Raw genomic sequence first — 22,523 nt, forward strand, 5'->3', positions numbered from 1 at the left:
TGAGCTCAACCACAAAATGAAGCTCAAAGTTGTATATAACTTAATGGCATTCTCATTTGGCCCCTTATTTTGGATCTTTAGTTTGAAGAATTAAGATGCTAGAATGCATGTTTTTATTCTCCATTTGGCTCCATTTGAGAAGCATGAACAGTGCTTTCCACTAGTAGGGAGCACTACTTCACTCCCTACATCTTAAAAAAATTAAAGTTCTAACATTTTCTTTCCTCTCTCTCACACATATATATATATATCCTCATATATATATATATATATATATATATATATATATGAAAATAGTAAAAGCGGATCCTTAGTTAGGTACTTCAAAGAGTGCAGGGTATTTTGAAAATGAAAAAAATTTGGATTCATATCTCATGCAATGCCCTAAGGTGCAACACATTTTTTATGGGTCTTTCGTTTTAAATGAACTGGCAAGGTCATGCCAACAATTAAAAAAAAAAGGGGGTTAAAATTCATGTCAATACCATTAAAAAACAAATATGTTGCCCTCAACCTCATTAAAAATCAAAAGAAATAGAAAATTAAAAATATTAAAAACTTAAAAAAAAAATAAAAAAAAAATAAAAAAAAAAAAATTAAAAGAAAATACTTTCATTTAATTCGCAAACACTTGAGTTACAGTCTTACAGACCCCCAGGAAATCACCAAAAGCTAGCATTAAATCTGGTTTGATTGGTAACAATATGGCAAACAAGCATGTGAGAATTGGAAGAACTTCTAACCCGTCCCGCTCGAAAATTCTTAGGAGAGCCAATTCTGCATGCAGTCTCTTAACAAACAACAACTGGAACAGGATCAGGATTCCAAGCTAGCACACTAAATCAGCACATGCACAGTAGAAAGGAAGCAGAAAGGCAGGAGATGATCCTACTATGGCCTGTCATTACCAGCCAAGCAACATGATCAATTGATAATGATTATGAAGCTTTGCAACACATCAGAAGCGTTTGATTGGATCATTGTCAATTTCAGTGAGGCAGATAAAACAACCATAGATGTGACTCAAAGAGTTGTGAATACAAGGGGAAACATTAGAAGTCCAATGCTAGAAACAGCTCAATTATAAGGAAAGCAATTGTCTCACATGCACATTGTCAAAAAGCATTGCAAATTATGCAACTTCACATTGATGCAGCTCTGCTGCCAACCAACCATTCTCTTTCATATATTAATTCTCCTTCCAGCTGCCAGCAGCATTACAATACAACTCCAACAATAGCTTTTCATTCGTTTATGATATCCATGAACCCTCATAAAAAGACTACATTATCTTCCGAAAGAACACATGAAATATAATAAAAATAAAAGAACACATGCATAGGAAGAGCCAAAAGGCAAACTCCTGCTTTTCAGAGCAGGAGCAAATAACAAAGCAGGTTAATTATATCTTGGATATGGATGACAAGACCTTAATTAAGCTTGGCCCTTCTCCCACTTAAGGGGCTTCACCACCTCCCATGTGAAGTCAGAATCATCCCTGCCAAAATGTCCATAAGCAGCGGTCTTCAAGAACCTGCCATTGCCACCCCTCTTGAGATCAAGGTTAATGGCGATCATACCAGGCCTGAAATCAAAGCTCTCCTTCACAATCTTGAGGATCTCTTTGTCGGGAATCTTTCCGGTAGCATAGGTGTCAACAAACACCGACAGTGGCTCAGGAACTCCAATGGCATAAGAGACTTGCACAATGCACCTCCTGGCAAGTCCACTGGCCACAATGCTCTTTGCAGCCTGCCTGACAATGTAAGCACCACTCCTATCCACCTTTGTCGGATCCTTGCCAGAAAATGCACCACCACCATGAGCACCCCATCCACCATATGTGTCAATAATGATCTTCCGCCCGGTGAGACCAGCATCACCATGAGGACCACCAATGACAAAACGACCAGATGGGTTAAGGTGGAAGATGGTCTTCTCGTCAAGGTACTTCTCAGGAACCACAGGCTTGATCACATGCTCTTTGAGATCAGCCGCAATCTCATCATTGGTAACGGTCTCATCATGCTGAGTAGAGATGAGCACGGTGTGAACACGAACAGGAACCATTGCGCCATTGTCATTGTAATACTCAACAGTGACTTGGGTTTTCCCATCTGGCCTAAGCCACGGGCATGTGCCATTCTTGCGGACCTCAGTGAGGCGAGCGCCGAGCTTGGTTGCAAGCACATGGCTCAAAGGCATCAACTCAGGGGTCTCGTCTGTTGCATAACCAAACATGTGGCCCTGGTCACCAGCGCCAATCTCCTCAGGCCGCTTGGTGAGGTGACCATGGACGCCCTGAGCAATGTCAGGGCTCTGCTGCTCAATGTTGACAAGGACCTTGCAGTTGTCAGCGTCCAGGCCGACATCGTCCGAAACAAACCCAATGGCTCTGCATGTGTCGCGCACGATTTTCTCGTAGTCCACATTGGCCTTGGTTGTGATCTCTCCGAACACCATGACCATGTTGGTCTTGGTGCAGGTCTCACAGGCCACCTTGCTCTCAGCGTCCTGTGCTAGGCAAGCATCAAGTACCGCATCAGAGATCTGGTCACAGAGCTTGTCTGGGTGCCCCTCGTTCACTGATTCAGAGGTAAATAGGAAGGTCTCCATTTCTTTCAATCTGCACAAAAAGTTATGATTAAAAGAAGCCCATTAATTCAGATGGGATTTTCCTGTAATATTAAAATCTCGCTAAAAAATCTTCATAGTGTTAATTAATCTCTTCTGCAAAGAGAAATCCACGATAGATCTATTAGAATGCAGTACACGGATCCAGCACTTTCTGCCAGATATGTCCTCCGCTGCTAGAACAGCAACCGACAACCCCTTAATTAATTTAAGTTTGCCATGGACAATCTTAAAAATACCCACTAAATTTAAATAACAGAAAATTCCGTACACATGCAAGAAATTATATTGAACACACAAAATTGGCGGTTTCATTCATGGGTTCCTCAAAACACCCAATGCCCAAGTTGCCCCCAGATCTGCAGCCTAAATGTGCGCATTAGGAGAAAAGTGACAAATTAAAGAAATCAAGAAACCGATTTGGTTCGTAAAACGCAGATCTGGGCAGCGTTTGAATCAAAAGAAAAGAAAAGAAAGCGGAAATGGAAATTAAACAAAAAGAAACTAACCCAAAACACAACGAAAAAGAATCAAAGACATGGGCAAATGCCTACCTCGGAAGGAAGAGATGGGGGGAGAGAGTGTTCAACCCTTGATTTTGCGGTTGCTTCGAGTGTAATAGACCCAATGCCTTCTTCTTCCCAAGCGGTACGAATTCAAACTTGGGTTTAGAGGTGCGAATTTATAGGGAAATGAGGAGCCCCCAAGCGGCGCATTTTGGGGTAGATTCATTCACTGTTACATACACGTCTGAGTTTCACCTCACTGGTTTAATCTCAGCCGTCGGTGGGGACGTGTCGGTACGTAAAATTGAGGATTTTGAGGATTGAGGAGGACGCGTTTTACGGAGTTTAGCTGTCAGGGCTGTAAAACCCACCACTCACCTTTGACCTTGACTGATCACCCCCACCGGCCCCGGCATGATTCCAAATTGCAATATTACTAAATATGGAAACTTGTAATAATATATTGACATGCCAATTTAATATAAAAGATTTAATGAGGCCTTGATTAACTTGTTTTAAATTTTAATTGTTATAACTTATCAATATAGTCAAGAGTGTTAAGTCACATGTCACACATTAGAGCAGCTCACTTCTATATAAGTTGGCCCTCGGATATGTTCAATACTAAAACTTAAGAAGCTGATCAAGGTTGTGAAATCACAATTTAATTGTGAAGCCCTAATGTTCGGTCGACTAAACTTATGGCATAAAGCATGTTTAAGATTACGTTTGAAAAATAGAGTTTTTAAGTTAAAAATACGCTTTTTGACAAAAGCTTCATTTTTAAACTTTTGTCAAAAGTGCGTTTAATAATTTTTAGGCTTTTTGAACTCTTAAAAACGCTTTTAATTTTTTTACCAAACGAACGTTTTTTTCTTCAAACAAACATTCTAAGTGTTAAAATCACTTTTAGGTCTCTCAAGCATAATTCCGAACGAGCCCTTAGTCGATGAAACCCAGACACTAATTTTAATAGACTTCGATCTAAAACCTTGGTTTTTTTCAACCTCTATATAAGCCTTACCTACCACAACCTCTGTAGACGTTGAGAGGCATTATTTCAATTGTTTTGAAAAGTTTTTCCAGTCACTAATTTTAATAGACTTTAACCTAAAACCTTGGGTTTTTTCAACCTCTATATAAGCCTTACCTACCACAACCTCTGTAGACATTGAGGGGCATTAGTTCAATTGTTTTGAAAAGTTTTTCCTTTGTTCTTGAGTCTAAACAGTTACAAACCTTCTCATAGTTTCATTATAGAAAAACAAAATTCTCATAGTTTCATTTTCATCATTTAAATCATAGTAGATTCTACAACTTCCGGAGTTATGGGTTGAAGAATATGAGATTCATTCGTAAAAGGATTTGGCTTATATGATGTTATTAAAATAACAGCATGTATGATATAGCTTAATCAACGGTCAAGATTAAATTTCTCAAAATATATTTTCATTTTATCTTTCTTATTAAATGTTTCTAAAAGTAAGTCAACTTTAAAATTTAATCTTGACTATTGATTCAACTATATCATACACGCTGTTATTAAGCCGGATCCTTCGTGAAAATGATTTATGTAAAAAAAAAAAAAAAAAAAACGACATAAGTTTCAGAGCCATTGTAATGGGAAGTGGACGCTTTGTTTTATTGGCATTATAAATTGGATCTTTAGAGTACAGAAGTAAGAATAGATTGTGACATAAGGCTTCTATGGTTAATGCATTTGGAGTTAGGTAGCCTCCGAAATGGTTTTAATTTTAAAAATTTATTCAAAAGTTTTTCACTTTATTACCAAAATTTTTGTATTATTTGATTTTATGCTTTCTTGAACTTCTTTTTTTTTTTTTGCAAAAATGTAAGATAAAGAGATCAATTGTGGCTATTATATCCAAGCGTGACCATAGTAACGTATACCCATTGGGAGTCGCACAAGAGGAGTTTAGACAGTGAAAATCGCAGGCGCTCTCTTTATTCTGACTGAACTGTAGCCTAACCCAACCTCACCAGAGCATCAATAGGAATTCAATGTGACTAATACTAATTAAGCATATGTGAGAATTCTCTATTGCGGAGTTTTAAACCCACTCCTTAGTATATACCCTAACCACTTGAAAGCTTCTTTGTGTCATTGAACCACTACCATCCATGGTATGCTTTCTTGGACTTTGGTATTGATAATTGTGCAATAAAATTGATAGTTCATCACTCTGATCCGCAAGTGGGGTTTTGGACGGCAACATATTAGAAGAAGATTAATGTGGTTGTGGCAGTGATAGACAATAGTAGCGGTGCTAGTGACAACTATGATTATATTAAAATAATATCTTAATATAAAGACTTAAATAATTTAGATTCAAATAGTACCACATACTTGTTGCTCAGAATCAGGCTAGGTAGGTATTGACTCTTGAGCATTGCTTGTTTCTCTAGGGATGGGTTTGGTGAGTCCTTGAGTTGGTGACTTGGTGTTATATCCTCTTCAACCTTGACGCTGCCAAGCCACCAAAACCCAGTCAAAAACCAAGAAAAAACCCACGTTCAAACCCACCAAATAGCCAATATCATAGGGCTACTAAAGCAGCATCTACATGAAAAATTAACGGAGCGTTAGTGCTTTTTATTGAAAATAAGGAAAAACTTTAGAAACCCTTTTAAACTTTCACGTGTTTTGAAATTACTCTTCCGAAATTCAAAAATTATCAATTAAGAGTATTAAACTTTCAATTACTCCATTTCGATAAGATTTTCCATTAAATTTTATCAAACTTTTCAAAAACCCATGTTTGACATTTATTTTTTATTTTTTTTAACGCAAAGCCCTAACGAAACAAGATAATCAAAATAAATTGAAAGTTTGATACCCTTAATTGGAAGTTTTTAAACTTTTAGGCGTAATATGGAGAGTTTTGTGAAATTTCTCCTAAAAAGAATACACATTCCCAAAACCAGATAGACATTTCCCTTCTCCAAAAAATAAAAACCCTTACCATCGATGTTCTTTCTTTTACAAATAGTCTATTATTGCCGGTATGGTGGTCCAAAAATCCGCTACTAAAGTTTATAACCCTTATGAATCTGTGAGTCTTGGGAATTTTTCACACAGCTATGAAATGATTGTCAAGTTGGAAAATTCTATTGATTAATGGAAGCATGTTACTCTTGTTGAGAAGCTTGAACCTGACAAGCACATGATCTGTTGAGCGATGGAGCCATGCCACCCATCCCAAAGGCAAAAGAGGAGGTGGAGGACCACGATCACAATTACGACATACCACATTTGCTTATTCAAGCAACATCATGCCCACCTCTATTACATTCATGTACTAGCTTATTTAATCAAACCATGTTACATGGACCACAAAAAAATCTTTAAACGATTATGCTGTGGTAATAATTCTTAATTTTCTTGGCAATAAATGATAATTTTGGTTCCCATTTGAATTTTAATATGTACTTTTTTTTTTAATCGAACACTAAAAAAGGTTCCAAGGAATACTTTTAGAGTAATTATAAGAGTCCATCTTATGTTTTTCAATTTTTTATTTTTTATTTTTTTTAATGGCGGATGTGTGAAGTACAGTGTGAATTGTCATATTAGGTTGTAAATGTAGTAAGTGTCATATAGACTGTAACATGATAATTTACATTTTAGTGGTTGCTTTAGTAAATACTACGTGAATTTGTAAAAGAGTTGTAATAAAAAAAATTTAAAAAAAATGTAACAGTACTTAGCATTTCCTATACATTCAATTATCAATAGGCCATTTTCTGTACACAAAAATACAGACTACTTCTGTTCATAGTATGGCATCATAACTAAAGGTCATAAATTCGAACTCCGATTTCACAATTCACTCTATTTAAGTTTCTAAAAGATAGTTTAATCGGCTGGAGATCACACTTCATAAAGCAGAGGTTAATAGTTCGAATCCTCATTTCCTCTCTTGCGTGGACATGTCAAAAAAAAAAAAAAACCCTATTTAAGTTAAATATTAAGGTGTTGGGCCTTACTTATTACAAAAATGTTTTAATCTACACTTGAAGGAGAGTATTAGAATATAAATTAAATAATTACATTTATCTATTCATATTCGTATAAACTTAAAATTTTGAGATAATTATCATTATTTCAACCGACAAAAAATGACAAAAAAAAAATCTTATTTTCCTATTTCGTTAATTCCTTTCATTCTCCTCCAAGTATTGGTGCCGCGCCAGCGCGCCAACTAATTACACTCGAGCAGTCAATGTGAATAGATATAGAGCCTATCGGTGACCGACTAAAATGTCTAGGCCCAAAACTATTTGGGCGGCCCATATATATCCACGTCATTACTAACCGCTAAAGGCTCCATTGACTTCCATAGTTGCCCATAGCCTCATCTAACCTCACCGACAAAGCAACAGATAACCATTTCCTACCCAAACTATACAACATTTCCAGCTGTCCCTGGAATTCCAAAGCCCCCCATTTTCCAAATCATTTCGTTTTCGCCGAAAGTTAAAAAAAAAAAAAAAAAACTTCCCAAGATTTCAATTCCTGTTTCTGATTCAAACTCCCAAAGCAAAAAAAGAGAGTCAATGGGAAAGATTCAGTCTTTCAAGAAGCAATACTCATTTGGTTCGTTCTTGTTCTAAACTCTACAATCTTGCCTCTTTCCCTCAAATTCTTCTATAAATATTATTGTTATTATTATTTTTTTTAATATTATTTTTTGGTTTGATGATGCAGAGGAACGCCTTGAAGACGCAAAGAATATAATTATGAAATACCCAGATCGAGTCCCTGTAAGTATTCAGGCTCTTATGCCTTTGGGTATGAGCTATTTTTGAGTTGTTTTTGTTGTTCTGATTGTTCTTTTATATAGTGTTCAAAATGTTGTTAGCTGAGATTTGAAATTGATAACTTTGAGGTCGAACATCTTTGTAGCGTGGGTAAAATGTATGTTAACAAATTTGCCATGAGTTGACTATTTGTTTTGCTGTGATTTGTTTATATCTATGTTTATTTGATGTACTTCTGCAGGGTTATAATTTATCAATAGATTCTGAGTTTGTGTTTCATGAATTTAATGGGTTAGTAGACATATGAATAAGATACTAAGAGAAACCCGGATGTACAAATTCTTGACCAATCGATATTTTGTGCCCTTTGTGCTATCATCTGTGATAGACCTTAATGAGAAAGAAATTGGCTCTGTTTGATAATGTGTATTTTTTTTTTTTTGGGGGGGGTGGGGGGTTTGGGTTGTTTATTAATATTTTTGTTTTGAGAAGAAAACAGAAGACAGAAAACAAAAATTATAACAAATGTGATTGTAATGTGGGATGTCTTACTGCTAAAGATGAAAGTTTCTTGAGTAAGACATTTAGTTTTAGTTTGTGTTGACCCCCTTTGAAAGTCATTTTTACCAAATAGATGTGTGATTAAATAAAATAGTATCTGAAACTTCACATATTCCTTTTTACGAGCTGAGGACAAATGATGACTCAATCACAAAAGCTACTCTTTGGTTTGGATTTGGTTATGTCATTCTTGACTGTGGTTTTGTGCTTTAAGGGTTCTGTTAGTCTATGCTTTTCCTCTCATTACATGTGCAGATCTCTGAAATTAAGCAGGACTCTATGGTTCAGCCACCCTTTTGTTTAAGCTGAAATATCATATGTATTGTAATTAGGGCTTTCTCTCGTATCTAGGAGCCGCTCTTTAGCTGTTGCAGCTCATTAGGGTTTTTCTATATGCTCTTCTTGCAGGTGGTCATCGAAAGATATTCAAGGACAGACCTGCCTGAAATGGAGAAGAAAAAGTAGGCTCAACCTGTCATTATTATATTCCAATTCTTTAGTACAGTTTCTTTTGTTAAAAAGCAAACTTACATGCCATGAAATACATGTGGCTTTCATACGCGAAAAATTTAAGTACTTCTTGGCAATCATTTTCGCAATATCGGTATGCCACTGGTAAACAAGTTGCTGACTTCAGTTTATTTCCTGATTTGGTATAGTTGTAGCGTAAATGCTATTTCATTTTTAGTTATATTATTAGTCTCATCTTCATGTGAATAACTTCATCTGGAAAAATAGAGAGCTTTGCTTTTGCCAGTTGTGCCTTCATGTTCTTTGTTTGCTACTCTGTAAAACAACATAATTTTGTTCCTAGATGAATCTCCTTTAACTGTTTTGATGAAATCAGAATGCATCAATGCAGATGATGAGTTCCAAATGCTGGTGAATCGATGTCTAGAAAAACTGAGAGATTTTAACCTTTTTTTCTTATATTCTCATATGGAGGTGACTAATCTGTCCTTGTGTACCCTTATTCATTCTAGATACCTGGTTCCTCGGGACATGTCTGTTGGCCAATTTATCCACATATTAAGTAGCAGGCTGCATTTGACTCCTGGAAAAGCTCTTTTTGTTTTTGTAAAGAACACCTTACCTCAAACAGGTACATATAGCCTCTTCATTAACTCTTTTGCTAAAGTTGGGTTAGCTTCTGCTCTGTGTTAGAAACCTGCTAACACAATTTTGTTAATGACTTTCATCTACAGCTAGTCCTATGGATTCCATCTATGACTCTTACAAGGATGATGATGGGTTTCTGTATATGTGTTACAGCAGTGAGAAAACCTTTGGCTAACATGTTCCATATATTCCTCAAAAACATTTGTATGTCTATTCTTCATTCTTGTAACTATTTGTGGCTCAGAAAAGTTAAGTGTTGAGTATTTGTTGTCCACTTATTCTGAACCATGAACGTGCGGCCTGTTTGGCTTGACAGAATAATCTGACTTGTAAAGAACATGCATTTTATTATGTGTTATGTAAAGTTAAAATGGTGCCATATAGTTTCTTCTGTAATGTCTTTAGGGAAAGTAGAAAAGCAAAGTAATGCAATAATGTCTTGATGTTTATTTTATTCTCACAATTCCCGACTCATAGTTCACCCAAAGAGAGTTACTTCTGCTCAATTACCTTAAAAAGATTAGCCACGTTACAAATGAAGTTTTCTAAATTTACTTATAATGTTCAGTCTTATTTAATAAGAAATTAATATAAAACTTATCACCTATGAATCTCATATACAATGAAAGAGTTAGCCACATTTATAGATAGTGTAATTTTTGCTCTTTCCGATTTTAAAACATCGGATCAACGGGTCTTGAGACACCGATATGGGTGATGTAGCGTAAGTGAAACCAATCGGACCTGAAGCTATTGAGCATGGTTGGTAAAGAGTTTTGTCATTGGTTTTTTGGTAAAGAGTTTTGTCGTCGGTTTTTTATTTGGATATTAATAAGAAGCGATTGATGTGATATAAATATGAAAAGACATTTGAATTTTTTTGTGAGATAACAGTAAAAAAAGTTGTTTGGTAATTAAAAAAAAGAGACCCATAAGCTCAAGTCCTAGGAACTGTCCCACTAATAAAAGATAATAATAAAATATTATTTAAGATTAAAAAATAAAAATAAAAAAAATAAAAAAATAAGAAGTGGTTGGCTACCCTATCTTGGCTATAGGGGGTGGCAGGACCACCCCATTCCCCACGGCCCTTCAAGGTAGCCGACCGGTATAGGGTGGTCGAACCCAACCCTGGCAACCCATGGCCCTTGGGGGTGGCTACCCCCAACAACTCATTATTATTATTATTATTATTATTTTGGCCCTTAGGAGTGACCGAAGCCACCTCCAGGTCCAACGGACCACCCCCAAGGGCCAACTCATTAATTTTTTTTTTTTTCGTTTAGCCCTTGGGAGTGGCTGGACCACCCCATGGCCGTCCTGTCACCCCTGGCCACCCCTAACTAAAATGGGGTGGCTGGCCAAAATGGGGTGACCAGCCACCCTTTTTTTATATTAAATATTATTTTATTATTATTTTTTTATTAGTGGAATATGTGTTAGAAATTTTAGCTATGTTAGAAATTTTAGCTATGAACAAAATATTCTCTAGCTTATTTTGGATTAGAGAGGATCCTATTCCTTCACTTTGGCCACCATATCTCAAATCTATTAATGCTTTTAACTAGGCTGGTGAAAGGAACATTTATTGTAGCCGAGCTCTTTCTGATGCAAGTTATGATCCCCGTGAGAAAAACCTTCACAATAACCCAATGAAAAAAATGTGAAATGAGCAAATTGTTGTCATTAGAAACTAAGCCATTGATAATATATTTTTCTTAATTAGTTAGAGGAAAACAAAACACATCTTCAAGTTTGAATTTAGATCCAAAATTGTGGAAATAAACATTATTACTAATGTGAGAAATATGGAGATCAGTATTGTACACCATTCTACAGGTGTGTCATATGAGCTGTTAGGGATGAGGAAATACCCGCCCAACCCGCAAAACCTGCCTCTCCCCACCCATTTTCCCTAAGAAAAACACAGATTCGGGTTGGTTTTTCAGTTACCCACACGAGGCAGGGCGGGTTGCGTTTTTTAAAAATCTCAGGTACCTCGGATTGCGGGTTGCATTTATTAAAAAAAAAAAAAAAAACCAATTTAATGATTTGATCAAGGATGACGTTGAACATCAAACATCAATTATGGTTACTGATGAAATATGAGAGGTTCATTATGACCTTATCAGTTTTGTTATTTGATGTTCAACGTCATCCTTGATCAAATCATTTAATTGTTTTTTTTTTTTTGTTTTTTTGGTGTAATGGGAAGCACCATGGAGATGTGTTTAGGTTTGGTTCATTTTTCATAGATGTAAATCGCTAAAGTTGTCACTTGAAGTTCTAGATGCTATTTTCATCTTACACCTTTCTTTTCTTTATTTTTCGTTTTCATCCGAGACGCTTTGGTCAAAAAGATTTTGAAATTAAATTATAATACAAAAAAACTTGCGCATAACGCTGGTTGTATGCGAATGAATAAGCTTTCTTTACCCTCAAATTCACTTCCGCCTACAATCTTTGGAGGACAGTAAGCTTTCTTTACCTTCAAATTCACTTCCGCCTACGACATTCAGGAAAATAAATGTAAGGTTAAAACCCACGTTTGATACTTTCATTATACCTGTATTTTATGTGCAACTGATAGAAGCAATGCAACAACATAAATCGCAAGTTAATACACCACTTTACTATCACCCTACCTCATCATCTTCCATAAAAATGGAGGACGATGGATCACTTTTTGACATCTTCTCCTGCCCTTGCTGTAAACCAGGTAACATATCTGTAAATCACCATTAAGCAAAACTAATAAACACCACAAAACTATTCACACAAAACATTGTAGGATAGAAAAATAAAGAAAGAAATAGTTTAAGAAATTAGGAAGATACGGTTGTTAAAAAATGGAGCTAAATGAGTAAACAATGGTAGTATTTTTTAGAAGACGTCAAATGAATAGTTGTTGCACAACCAAGACGTCAAAGGAATAGTGTATGGTTGTTGCACCAACCAAGCCGTCAAAGGAATAGTGCATGGTTGTTGCACCAACCAAGCCGTCAAAGGAATAGTGCATGGTTGTTGCACCAACCATGGACTTTCATGTTTCTCACCAACCCTTCTACACCCATATAAGGAGCATAAGCTTCAATGTTTCAAAAGCGAAGACAAGAAAAGAATAGAGAGAGAAAAAAAGGAAAGGTTGAGAGAAAAGAGTATAGAGATAAGTCTAGTGTTAGGCATATAAGAATTGTAAATCACAATATAGAAAAGTTGTGTGCAATCTCTCTCGGAAATATCTCTTGTAAAATCTCCATGTTATTTTCTTCCAAAGTAGTGAAATCTTTGCAATTCAGTGGATGTAGGCAGTATTGGCTGAACCACGTATAAATTTATTGTCTTGTGTGTGATTGTGCATATTCATAGTATTAATCAAAATATACGTGTAAATTCTGTCTAGGAAATATTGAATTTTAAGTAAGACCGGTGTGACTCCTCCAATCTTACTTGGAAATGTATTGAATTTTATCTTTGATAAAATACTATTTACCATACTCGAGTATTGTTGTTTTTCTTGACAGATTGGATCCCAAGATCCTGGAGAGGCCTAATTCCCTAACAACGGTGTGACAAAATAATGGGCTTGCTCTTCCTCTTGATGTCATCACAGTACTCTCTAGTAAGTACATTCACTTTCCGCTGATCCATTCCCAGTTGGCAAATGTCGGCCCATTATGACCCAAAAAAAAAAAAAAAAAAAAAAATTCATATAGTCAACAATGATTAGTTTTCACAAAATCAATACAAAATTTCCTTTTCCCCCAAATTCAATTCCAAATTATGCATTATATTGACAATCATATGCACCCTGTTCAAAAGACAATACTACAAGAAAATCAAAATCTCCAAAACTAGGTGTAATGACCCAACAAAATCACTAGCCACAAACATGTTAATATTCCAAAAATACTAGTCAAGTTGCAATTAGAGTTCTTTATAATTACTTATAAAGCACAGTCTCACCTATTAAGAAATGAATATGAAACTTAACACACATAAGCATCTTTATAATTTACCCATTCAATGTGGGCAATTAATATTTTCCTAATATTGGACTAACTTTTTAGGAGTGTCATAATCTCCTTCACCCAAATCCTTGATGTCCTCGTCAAGGCCCACACCATGCAAGGCCTAAGCATCATATGATATTATTAGGTTGTCTTATACCATTTGTAATAACTCAACAAAAAATACTAATCACATCTCTACTATTACTTCAAAATGATTAGTCAAGTTGCAATTGGAACCCTTATAATTACTTATAAAGCCATATCTCACTTAATAAAAAATTAATGTGAGACTTAGCACCCAGGAGCACCTTTATTACTCGCACCAATTCAATATGGACAATTCATGAGACATGAATTAAGTACTCCAAACAATTGGCTGGGATATATTACCGATATATCACACAAACTGGGTCACCAACCGCCCTCGGAGTATAGCAGTAGCTGGAAATATGCTTTCGGACCACGGCATCTCACCCAAAACGCCGCCGTTACAATTTCCAGAGCGAAGAAAAACATTTCCGGTTCCTCCGGGATTTCATCTACCTATCGATCAAAGCGGCGAGACTGTCAGATTCAACCATTCCATTCAGTGAGAAAGCAAGAAAAGAAATGGAAGGAAATTGAATGATCGTATCTCATTGGAAGAAAAAATGGAAGCAAAAATGTGCTTCGAGTGCCTCCAAGGCCGAATCAATTCCGATTTCTCCGACCGACTCGTTTTCTCCTATGGACTCTCCGACTCCGACTCCGCTCTCCCCCTCGGCTCCTCTGCCGTCTTTCAGGTCTCTCCTCTCTCTCTCTCTCTCTCTCTCTCTGTATGTTTCAATGGCACTCTGTGTAACGGAATTTGGGTGCAGATGTCTAATCCAGGTGTGGAGGGCTCAGCTTCTCAGTTCATAATAGTGTATACTCCCTCTCATCACCAGAATTGCTTGACCAAATATGTGTACGGCCATCTCATCCTATACGCTATCCAATTCTATAATTCTTTTACATTTAGCTTTACCTAATTTTGCTTGGCCTCTGTTCTGTAATGTGAACTACTAAATTTGTGAGTTTAATTGTTTATGCTAGTCTGTATAGCAGAACAGTTTGGCTGAAGCAGCGAGAGAAAAGAAAAATAAAAAAGGAAATAAATATGTATATAGGAAAGTAGACTTAGCAGCATTAACAGTAGTATGCTCAAAGAGAGTTCGATGGGTAATGCCAAAGATTGTAGTAGATTTGTCCCCTTGTTCACAGGGAAAATATGGTCATTCTGAGAGTGGTAGAAATTGATGGCTTTTCCATCTCAGCCTTATGTGTAGATAATTTGGCGAGAAAGGAATAGTTGGACTTTTTAAGGGGTTGAACTTACCTTGATCTCGATAAAATCTTTATTCTGGAGAGTGTCGTATGATTGGATGTCTGCATTGGGCGTGTTCGTTCCACTTCTTTTGTAGAACTATTTGATCTTTTGAACTCTTACCTCTATTATACTTCTCGTGTACTGGAGCATTCCCGTCTTCTTGGTTAATGGTGATTTACTTATTAAAAAAAAAAGTATGTTCCTAGGGAGCGTAACTAACCGTATCGAGTCAATAATGTGGACTTTTTTTTTTGTTCTTTGCAGTAATGAATACATAGAGGAAAATCTTGAAGAAAGTAGTAGTAATTGTGGGATTGATAATAATCCTTGTGACAAAGCTACTTCATCAGATTTGTTAAGTGGTGGCAAAAAGAATTCCCAAGAGACTTCTACCTGTAACCATTCTGGTAGGTTCTCTTGCTTGAGGACAATCACTGCTTTGGCCCCGATTGCTCATGTTGGGATTTTTTCCTACTCAACTTTTGAAGAAATTGTTGCCAACTACCTGTCTGGGTCTCTGGAAGATCACATATTGTGCTCGCTTAGTCTCTTGATTGAAGGGAAAGCTTCAGCACGAGATAGCATAAATTTTCTTGGTTTAATTGGGATACCGTCATTTCATGAGCATACCTTCCCTGGTTCCCTGAGGCATCCAAATATAGCTCCTGTTCTTGCAATCCTCAAGACATCTAGCTATACTACTTTGGTACTTCCAAAAGCACCGTACACCTTGGAAAACATTCTCCATTATAGCCCGAATGCTTTAAAGTCTGAGTGGCATATAAAGTTTTTAATATATCAGATTCTCTCGGCCCTGGCTTACATGCATGGTTTAGGGTTTGCCCATGGTGATATATGCCCATCCAGTATAATGTTGACCGAGTTATGCTGGTCTTGGCTGTGCATTTGTGATAAGCCTTGGTTAGGATTTAATTTAAGTACTAGACAAAATGAATGCACTGATACCACCCCTGTGAAGATAGGTTGCTACATAGAGGGTTGTCCATCTCAAGGTCTTTACGCTGATTTGAAGCTTTCCCCTTCTATAGACTGGCATTCTGATTTTAATCTGTGGTGGAGGGGAGAGATGAGTAATTTTGAGTACCTGCTCATTTTAAATAGATTAGCTGGGAGAAGGTGGGGTGACCACACATTTCATACGGTAATGCCATGGGTGATAGATTTTAGCACAAAACCTGATGAAAATTCTGATGCAGAGTGGAGGGATTTAAGCAAGAGCAAATGGCGGTTGGCAAAAGGGGATGAACAGTTGGACTTCACCTATTCAACATCTGAAATCCCTCACCATGTATCAGATGAATGCCTTTCAGAATTGGCTGTGTGCAGTTACAAAGCAAGAAGGTTACCTTTGAGTGTTTTGCGTACGGCTGTTCGTTCAGTCTATGAACCTAATGAGTATCCTTCTACCATGCAAAGACTCTACCAATGGACCCCTGATGAGTGTATTCCTGAGTTTTACTGTGATCCCCAAATTTTCAGTTCTCTGCATGCTGGTATGACTGATTTGGCCGTACCTTCATGGGCAGATAGTCCTGAGGAGTTTATTAAATTACATCGCAATGCTTTAGAAAGCGACCGAGTCTCACGCCAAATCCATCATTGGATTGATATCACCTTCGGGTACAAAATGTCAGGTCAGGCATCTGTTGATGCCAAAAATGTTATGCTGTCTTCTTCAGAGCCCACAATGCCAAGGTCAGTGGGACGCCGCCAGCTCTTTACTAGACCTCACCCTATGCGTTGCAACGGTATCAGGAGAACATGTGATAGCGCCAATGGATCAACTAAGCATCAATGCCAAGCAAATGAAGTAGAGAGTGAGAAACGTTTCCTCTTTGAAACTGCTTATTTAAAAGAATTAGAAGAAGCATCTGCCTTTTCTGAACATGCTAGGCATTTGAGTGCTCTTTATGGCTGCCATCCAAAATATTTCAGGAAGGATGTCTCTCTTGCAGAGGAGCCACCAGGTGAAAGTTTCAAAAGCAGTATAGTTTCACTCCCTGATACTGTCAGAAATGATGGAGTGCCCTTCAATATTGATCTGAATTATCTTCTTGAGCATATTGAGGTGGAGGGTGAAGGTTCCATGGGATATCAAGAATTACTACTTTGGAGGCAGAGGTCATTTTGTTCGAGGATTTCCTCTGAAGATGCTGCAAAGGACATATTTTCTGTGGGTTGTGTTTTAGCAGAGCTTTATTTAAGGAAGCCACTTTTTGATTCAACTTCTTTGGGCATTTACTTGGAGAGTGGCATATTGCCTGGATTGATGCAGGAACTTCCTCCTCACACTAAAGTACTTGTTGAGGCATGCATTCAGAAGGATTGGATGAGGTATCCATTTTTTTTTCTTTCTATTTTTTAAATATGATATGATATGTTGTTGAAGATAGAAATATACACGGATTATGATACTAGAGTGCTTCCCGAGACAATTTTTTTTTTCTTTTTCTGTTCCCCTTTTCTTGGTTGGGTGGGGGGGAGGTTCTTATGTTTCTTCTTCGTGTTTGTGGGGCTGCACACTTTTCTGTATAACTGAAGTTTAATTCATTTTTTTATTCATCAGGAGGCCATCTGCTAAAAGTCTTTTAGATTCGCCTTATTTTCCCACAATGGTTAAGTCATCATACTTGTTTCTTTCTCCCCTTCAACTTCTTGCTAAAGATGTCTCTCGTCTTCGTTATGCTGCGGGTTTCGCAAAGCAAGGAGCTCTCAAGACAATGGGAGCATTTACAGCTGAAATGTGTGCTCCGTACTGCTTACCAATAGTAGTGACCCCTTTGTCAGATACTGAAGCCGAATGGGCTTTTATACTGCTGAAAGAATTCATAAAATGCTTGACCCCAAAAGCAGTGAAAGCACTGGTCTTGCCTGCTATTCAGAAGATTTTACAGGCTAGTTTTGAACTTTGCTTTTTAAATGTTTCTATATGGACTTTCTTCTTTGACTTACAACTCATTGAGATATTAATTTCAGACTACAGGTTATTCTCATTTGAAGGTTTCTATTCTCCAAGATTCATTTGTGCGAGAGATATGGAATCGGGTTGGTAAACAAGCATATCTTGAAACAATACATCCTTTGGTCATATCAAACTTGCATGTTGCTCCTCATAAGAGTTCAGCCGCTGCTGCTTCTGTGCTGCTGATTGGGTCTAGTGAAGAGCTTGGAGTACCTGTTACAATTCATCAGGTTACACTGATCCTAAAGTTCTCCAGTAGGCGTTTGAGTTTGTTGATCTATATCTAATCTATCTGCTTGTATACAGAGATGCAACACAGTCTCCACAAACACAAACTCCACACACTGTAATACGAGTAATTTTCATTGCAGTTGTAGCTTACTAATTTCTAGTTGTTGAACCAGACTATCTTGCCTCTAATTCACTGCTTCGGGAAAGGTCTCTGTACTGATGGAATTGATGCCCTGGTTAGAATTGGTATTCTTGGTTCATTGGATTGTGGTTTTGATGTCTTTTCTGGAATTGGCATGTTCAGCCTTTAAGCCACATCTATATTTTGAATTTTCAGGTGGTCTTTTAGGGGAAGTGTTTATTGTCAAACAATTGCTACCATTGCTAAAACATGTTGTCCATACCTGCATTGAAGTCTCATATGTGAAGAAGCCTGAGCCTGTTCAGAGCTGGAGTGCTTTAGCTCTTATTGATTGTCTAATGACATTACCTGGCCTGGTTGCATACTTGCCAAGGGAGGTGGTCGTAAAGGAGCTAATTGGCGTACGGGATTTTACTCTCATTTTTGTTTTATTGGACTATTTGGACATTGTATTGAGAGTTATCAATAGTGCCTCTCTTATGATTATGCAGGATCAAAGTTGCCTTCTTGTTATGGTTCTTGTGCAGAAGACTTTGGAATTTGCGGTGCTTCAGGTGCTTTAAATTTCTCTTCTTGTTTTGCTCGGGTGCAGTCACTCATGCTTTAATAGGTTTATAGGATCTTATGTTGTTTCTTGTCCTGATATGACATAGAGTTATGATTTTTTGTGAGTTGACTTTGTTGTTGCGTTATAAACAATTCTGCCTCTGCCCTTTTATGAGTCTCTCATGCCAGCTAATTAGTTTTAAGATGTTTAATAATGCAATATGCGTTTTTGGCCAGGTTGCTGCTACTACTCTCATGGCGGTTTGTCAGCAGATTGGACCCGACTTGACAGCATTGCATGTTCTGCCACAACTTAAAGAGCTATTTGATGAGCTTGCTTTCTCACAGGAAATCGCTGAAGGGTCTGCTTCTCCTGTCAGAAGCTTAAAGGTTTCTAAACCAAAAATTGATGGGGAGGTTCAAATTGAAAGCCGTATAGACCTCGTGTGAGTGCTGATTACATTTTACCCGATTAAAAGCCTAGTTCGCGTTAAAATTTCAATTTTCAACCAAAATTCTTGTCCCCCATTAGTATATATTGAATTTTCTAAAAAATTTGCAGGTTGATTCTGTATCCTTCTTTTGCGTCTCTTCTTGGGATAGAGAAACTTCGACAGAGTTGTGCGACGTGGTTGCTTATTGAGCAATATCTTCTACGTTGTCATAATTGGAAGGTATGGTAGCTTCATGATTGTAAATGTGGTTTTGATATGATTTTGTTCATACAAACATTTGTGTCACATATTTCTGAACCTGTCATGATTCAGTGGGAATATACAGGAGAATCACCTCGAGGTGGTTCAGAAAATATAATCACTAAGAGGCCCATATTCTGCAAGGGCTCAACATCCGAATACAATCCCGCAAAGCTGTTACTTAATGGGGTTGGATGGTCAATTCCACAATCACAAGGAGTTAGAGGTACCAAAAACTTGATTCCTCAGAGAAGGATTAATGATGTTCATAAGAGTCCGGTTGAAATGGATGCATCAATGTCAAAACTTGTTAAGCGTGAGCCATGGTTTTGGTTTCCTAGTCCAGCTTGTAGCTGGGATGGGCCTGATTTTCTTGGGCGTGTTGGGGGTCTAAAAGATGAACTTCCATGGAAGATCAGAGCATCTGTTATATACTCAGTCCGTGCGCATCATGGGGCATTAAGATCTTTGGCTGTTTGCCGAGATGAGTGTACAGTTTTCACTGCAGGAACTGGCCCAGGATTCAAAGGAACTATTCAGAAATGGGACCTGACGAGAATTAATTGTGTATCTGGCTATTATGGTCATGAAGAGGTTTGTTTCTTCTGTGTGTTTTGCTTTAAGGGAAGCGTTCTGTGCTATACATTTCACAGCAATCACATTGTTGGTTGTATCTTTTACTTTCAGGTTCTGAATCATTTGTCAGACCTAAGCTTTATTATGTTTCTTGGGATAATGGTTTGGGTTACCATATGTCTCTAATTGCTTTGCAACTTCTAGGTTGTGAATGATATTTGCATCTTGTCGTCTAGTGGAAGGATAGCATCTTGTGACGGAACCATACATGTTTGGAATAGCCGTACTGGGAAACTAATATCAGTATTTTCTGAACCCTCGGTGGATTCCACGCATCTCGGAAGCCCTTTGTCTCCTGTTTCAAAGATTAATGCTGACCAGGCCAATATGCTACACTCCAATACTCTATCAAGTGGGATATTGACCAGCACCTTTGATGGGAGCTTGTATACTTGTATGCATCAATTAGAATTCGTTGAAATGCTTGTAGTTGGCACTGGAAATGGTTCTCTCAGGTGAATACATACTTTATGACCAGATTGTGTTTCAATCATATGTGAGATAAGAAAATGTTGCAATGTATTTCAGGCTTTGACCTTTCCTTATGTCATACAGGTTCATTGATATTGCTCAGGGTCGAAAGCTTCATCTGTGGAGGGGAGAATCTGTTGACTCTGGTTTTCCTTCTCTTGTTTCCGCCATATGCTCCTGTGGGTCTGACACAATACGAGCAGATGGAACTTCTGCTTCACCATCTTGGGTTGCAGCCGGTCTAAGTAGTGGTCACTGTAAGTTATTTGACTTGAGGAGTGGAAATGTTTTTTCCTCTTGGCGAGCTCATGATGGATATATAACAAAGGTATGCGTAATTTGCTAGAGTAAAAACCCATAGTAGTCTGAATTGGAGTTTCATTAACCTTATTACATGCAGCTGGCTGCACCAGAGGATCACTTACTTGTTTCAAGCTCTCATGACCGGACTTTACGAATCTGGGACTTGAGAAGGTAATTGCAAAGCTTCCCAATTTTATAATGACTTGTTCCTTGATTACTTTCCAAACTTTGTGGGTTCTGTCAAGCGGATTGCATGAGAAAATATGGAGAAAAGGAGGCTCATAAAAACATACATAACCTACCTTAGACATTTTCTTGTATATGTTTCAAAAATATACCAAGAGACCAAAACACCCATGTAAACTAAACTGACTAAAATACCCACATAACAAAATCCCAACAACTCTTCTAACACATTCTAAAGCTCTTTCTAACCCAATTGCCTCTGATTTTTCCTTGCAGGAATTGGCCACCACAGTGTAGTACTTTCAAAGGTCATACAGATGGTGTGTCTGGCTTCTCTTTGTGGGGCCAAGATGTTATTACGATTTCCAAAAATAGGATTGGGCTTACCTCTTTATCTAAAGCTGCTGACGAAGTATGTAAACAGCTGTATATTCTCAGTTGTTAAAATGTTTACTTTTGCATATAATTAGCATGACAATTATATGTATGCTTTTTGCATGTCAGATGTGCAATAGGCTAGTTGGCCCTCTATTGCCTTTGGACAAGGTTTATCAATTACCAATTTCTTACCACTTCTGCTTTTGACACATTTCTTAAATCTTCGTGTTTTATTGAGAACACTGAACATTTCTGGAATAGGTGTTTTTATACAACAATGTTGATGTGGCAGACTTATATTAACTCTTGGATCAATCCGTGTGTATATTTTTAATGTATCTTTGTGATTGTCATGTGGCAGGATGGGCACCCTCGGGTGATACCTCAGAAACTCTACATGGCGGATCATGGAGCAAAAAACTTGTCAGTGTTATCGAGTATAAGTATTCTACCCTTCTCACGATTGTTTCTTGTTGGAACTGAAGATGGTTATCTGAGAATATGTTGTTAGATACATGTTGATGATACCAAGAAGAATAACAAGAAAATGTCTTCATATATGATAATGGCTCCTTTACCTAATTTCACCAGAATGGTGGCTTCAAATTGTAATATATATATATATATATATATATATATATATATATACTTTGTATGTTATTTCTCCTCTCCTTCAGTTTTTTCCTGGGTGAGCCAGGGGTGAGCCAAGGGCGGAACTAGAATGTTTAGTTTGAGGGGTAAAATTAAATAAAAAAAATAAAAAATAAAAATTCTGGGGGCAAAAATTAAATTTTAAAGGTATATTTAAAAATAAAAAATTTGGGACCACCCTATAGCTTGGGGGGCTGGGGTGGTTCCGCCCCTACCAACAATGCTGAAAAAGCTTGCGGTTCTAATGCCCACATAGAAGTTTGATCGTGATTAAATGATTGAAGCCAATATTCATAAACAACTTGGACTCAATTAATTAAAAGGACAAAAAGTTTGAT

At 37.3% G+C, this 22,523-nt stretch overlaps 3 protein-coding genes and 1 long non-coding RNA gene across 4 annotated transcripts; 2 read left to right on the top strand and 2 right to left on the bottom strand.

Moving 5' to 3' along the window:
• Positions 1–1,147: 1,147 nt before the first annotated feature.
• On the bottom strand, positions 1,148–3,381 carry LOC132186702 (S-adenosylmethionine synthase 2). Its single transcript, XM_059600723.1, has 2 exons — positions 3,189–3,381; positions 1,148–2,626 (listed from the first exon to the last, which is right to left on the bottom strand). The coding sequence occupies exon 2, from the start codon at positions 2,614–2,616 to the stop codon at positions 1,435–1,437; it is 1,182 nt and encodes a 393-aa protein (XP_059456706.1). The 5' UTR covers positions 2,617–2,626; positions 3,189–3,381; the 3' UTR covers positions 1,148–1,434.
• Positions 3,382–7,544: 4,163 nt separating this feature from the next.
• On the top strand, positions 7,545–9,993 carry LOC132190373 (autophagy-related protein 8i-like). The gene is made up of 5 exons (XM_059605350.1): positions 7,545–7,758; positions 7,870–7,925; positions 8,892–8,944; positions 9,467–9,585; positions 9,689–9,993. Exons 1-5 carry the CDS (start codon positions 7,719–7,721, stop codon positions 9,775–9,777), a joined length of 357 nt encoding a protein of 118 aa, XP_059461333.1. The 5' UTR covers positions 7,545–7,718; the 3' UTR covers positions 9,778–9,993.
• Positions 9,994–12,063: 2,070 nt separating this feature from the next.
• On the bottom strand, positions 12,064–13,248 carry LOC132175771 (uncharacterized). Its single transcript, XR_009439460.1, has 3 exons — positions 13,169–13,248; positions 12,248–12,330; positions 12,064–12,108 (listed from the first exon to the last, which is right to left on the bottom strand). It is a non-coding gene; the product is annotated as an uncharacterized LOC132175771 (long non-coding RNA).
• Positions 13,249–14,020: 772 nt separating this feature from the next.
• On the top strand, positions 14,021–22,116 carry LOC132182248 (protein GFS12). Its single transcript, XM_059595438.1, has 16 exons — positions 14,021–14,397; positions 14,473–14,561; positions 15,228–17,318; positions 17,551–17,878; positions 17,961–18,176; positions 18,351–18,423; positions 18,515–18,720; positions 18,811–18,873; positions 19,103–19,311; positions 19,428–19,539; positions 19,633–20,154; positions 20,341–20,651; positions 20,752–20,995; positions 21,068–21,141; positions 21,433–21,568; positions 21,896–22,116. Exons 1-16 carry the CDS (start codon positions 14,266–14,268, stop codon positions 22,043–22,045), a joined length of 4,956 nt encoding a protein of 1,651 aa, XP_059451421.1. The 5' UTR covers positions 14,021–14,265; the 3' UTR covers positions 22,046–22,116.
• The last annotated feature ends 407 nt before the right edge of the window (positions 22,117–22,523 follow it).

This window comes from Corylus avellana, chromosome ca1 (genome assembly GCF_901000735.1).
Source record: "Corylus avellana chromosome ca1, CavTom2PMs-1.0".
Lineage (NCBI taxonomy): Eukaryota > Viridiplantae > Streptophyta > Magnoliopsida > Fagales > Betulaceae > Corylus > Corylus avellana.

What these genes read in the sequence shown, in the direction of transcription:
- LOC132186702 (XM_059600723.1), bottom strand. Translation starts at nt 2,616, where the DNA reads ATGGAGACCTTCCTATTTACCTCTGAATCAGTGAACGAGGGGCACCCA.
- LOC132190373 (XM_059605350.1), top strand. Translation starts at nt 7,719, where the DNA reads ATGGGAAAGATTCAGTCTTTCAAGAAGCAATACTCATTTG. An exon ending in AATACCCAGATCGAGTCCCT is followed by an intron (nt 7,926 to 8,891) that starts GTAAGTATTCAG and finishes CTCTTCTTGCAG; the next exon opens with GTGGTCATCGAAAGATATTC. An exon ending in CCTGAAATGGAGAAGAAAAA is followed by an intron (nt 8,945 to 9,466) that starts GTAGGCTCAACC and finishes TATTCATTCTAG; the next exon opens with ATACCTGGTTCCTCGGGACA.
- LOC132182248 (XM_059595438.1), top strand. Translation starts at nt 14,266, where the DNA reads ATGGAAGCAAAAATGTGCTTCGAGTGCCTCCAAGGCCGAATCAATTCC. An exon ending in ATGATGGATATATAACAAAG is followed by an intron (nt 20,996 to 21,067) that starts GTATGCGTAATT and finishes TATTACATGCAG; the next exon opens with CTGGCTGCACCAGAGGATCA. An exon ending in CGAATCTGGGACTTGAGAAG is followed by an intron (nt 21,142 to 21,432) that starts GTAATTGCAAAG and finishes TTTTCCTTGCAG; the next exon opens with GAATTGGCCACCACAGTGTA.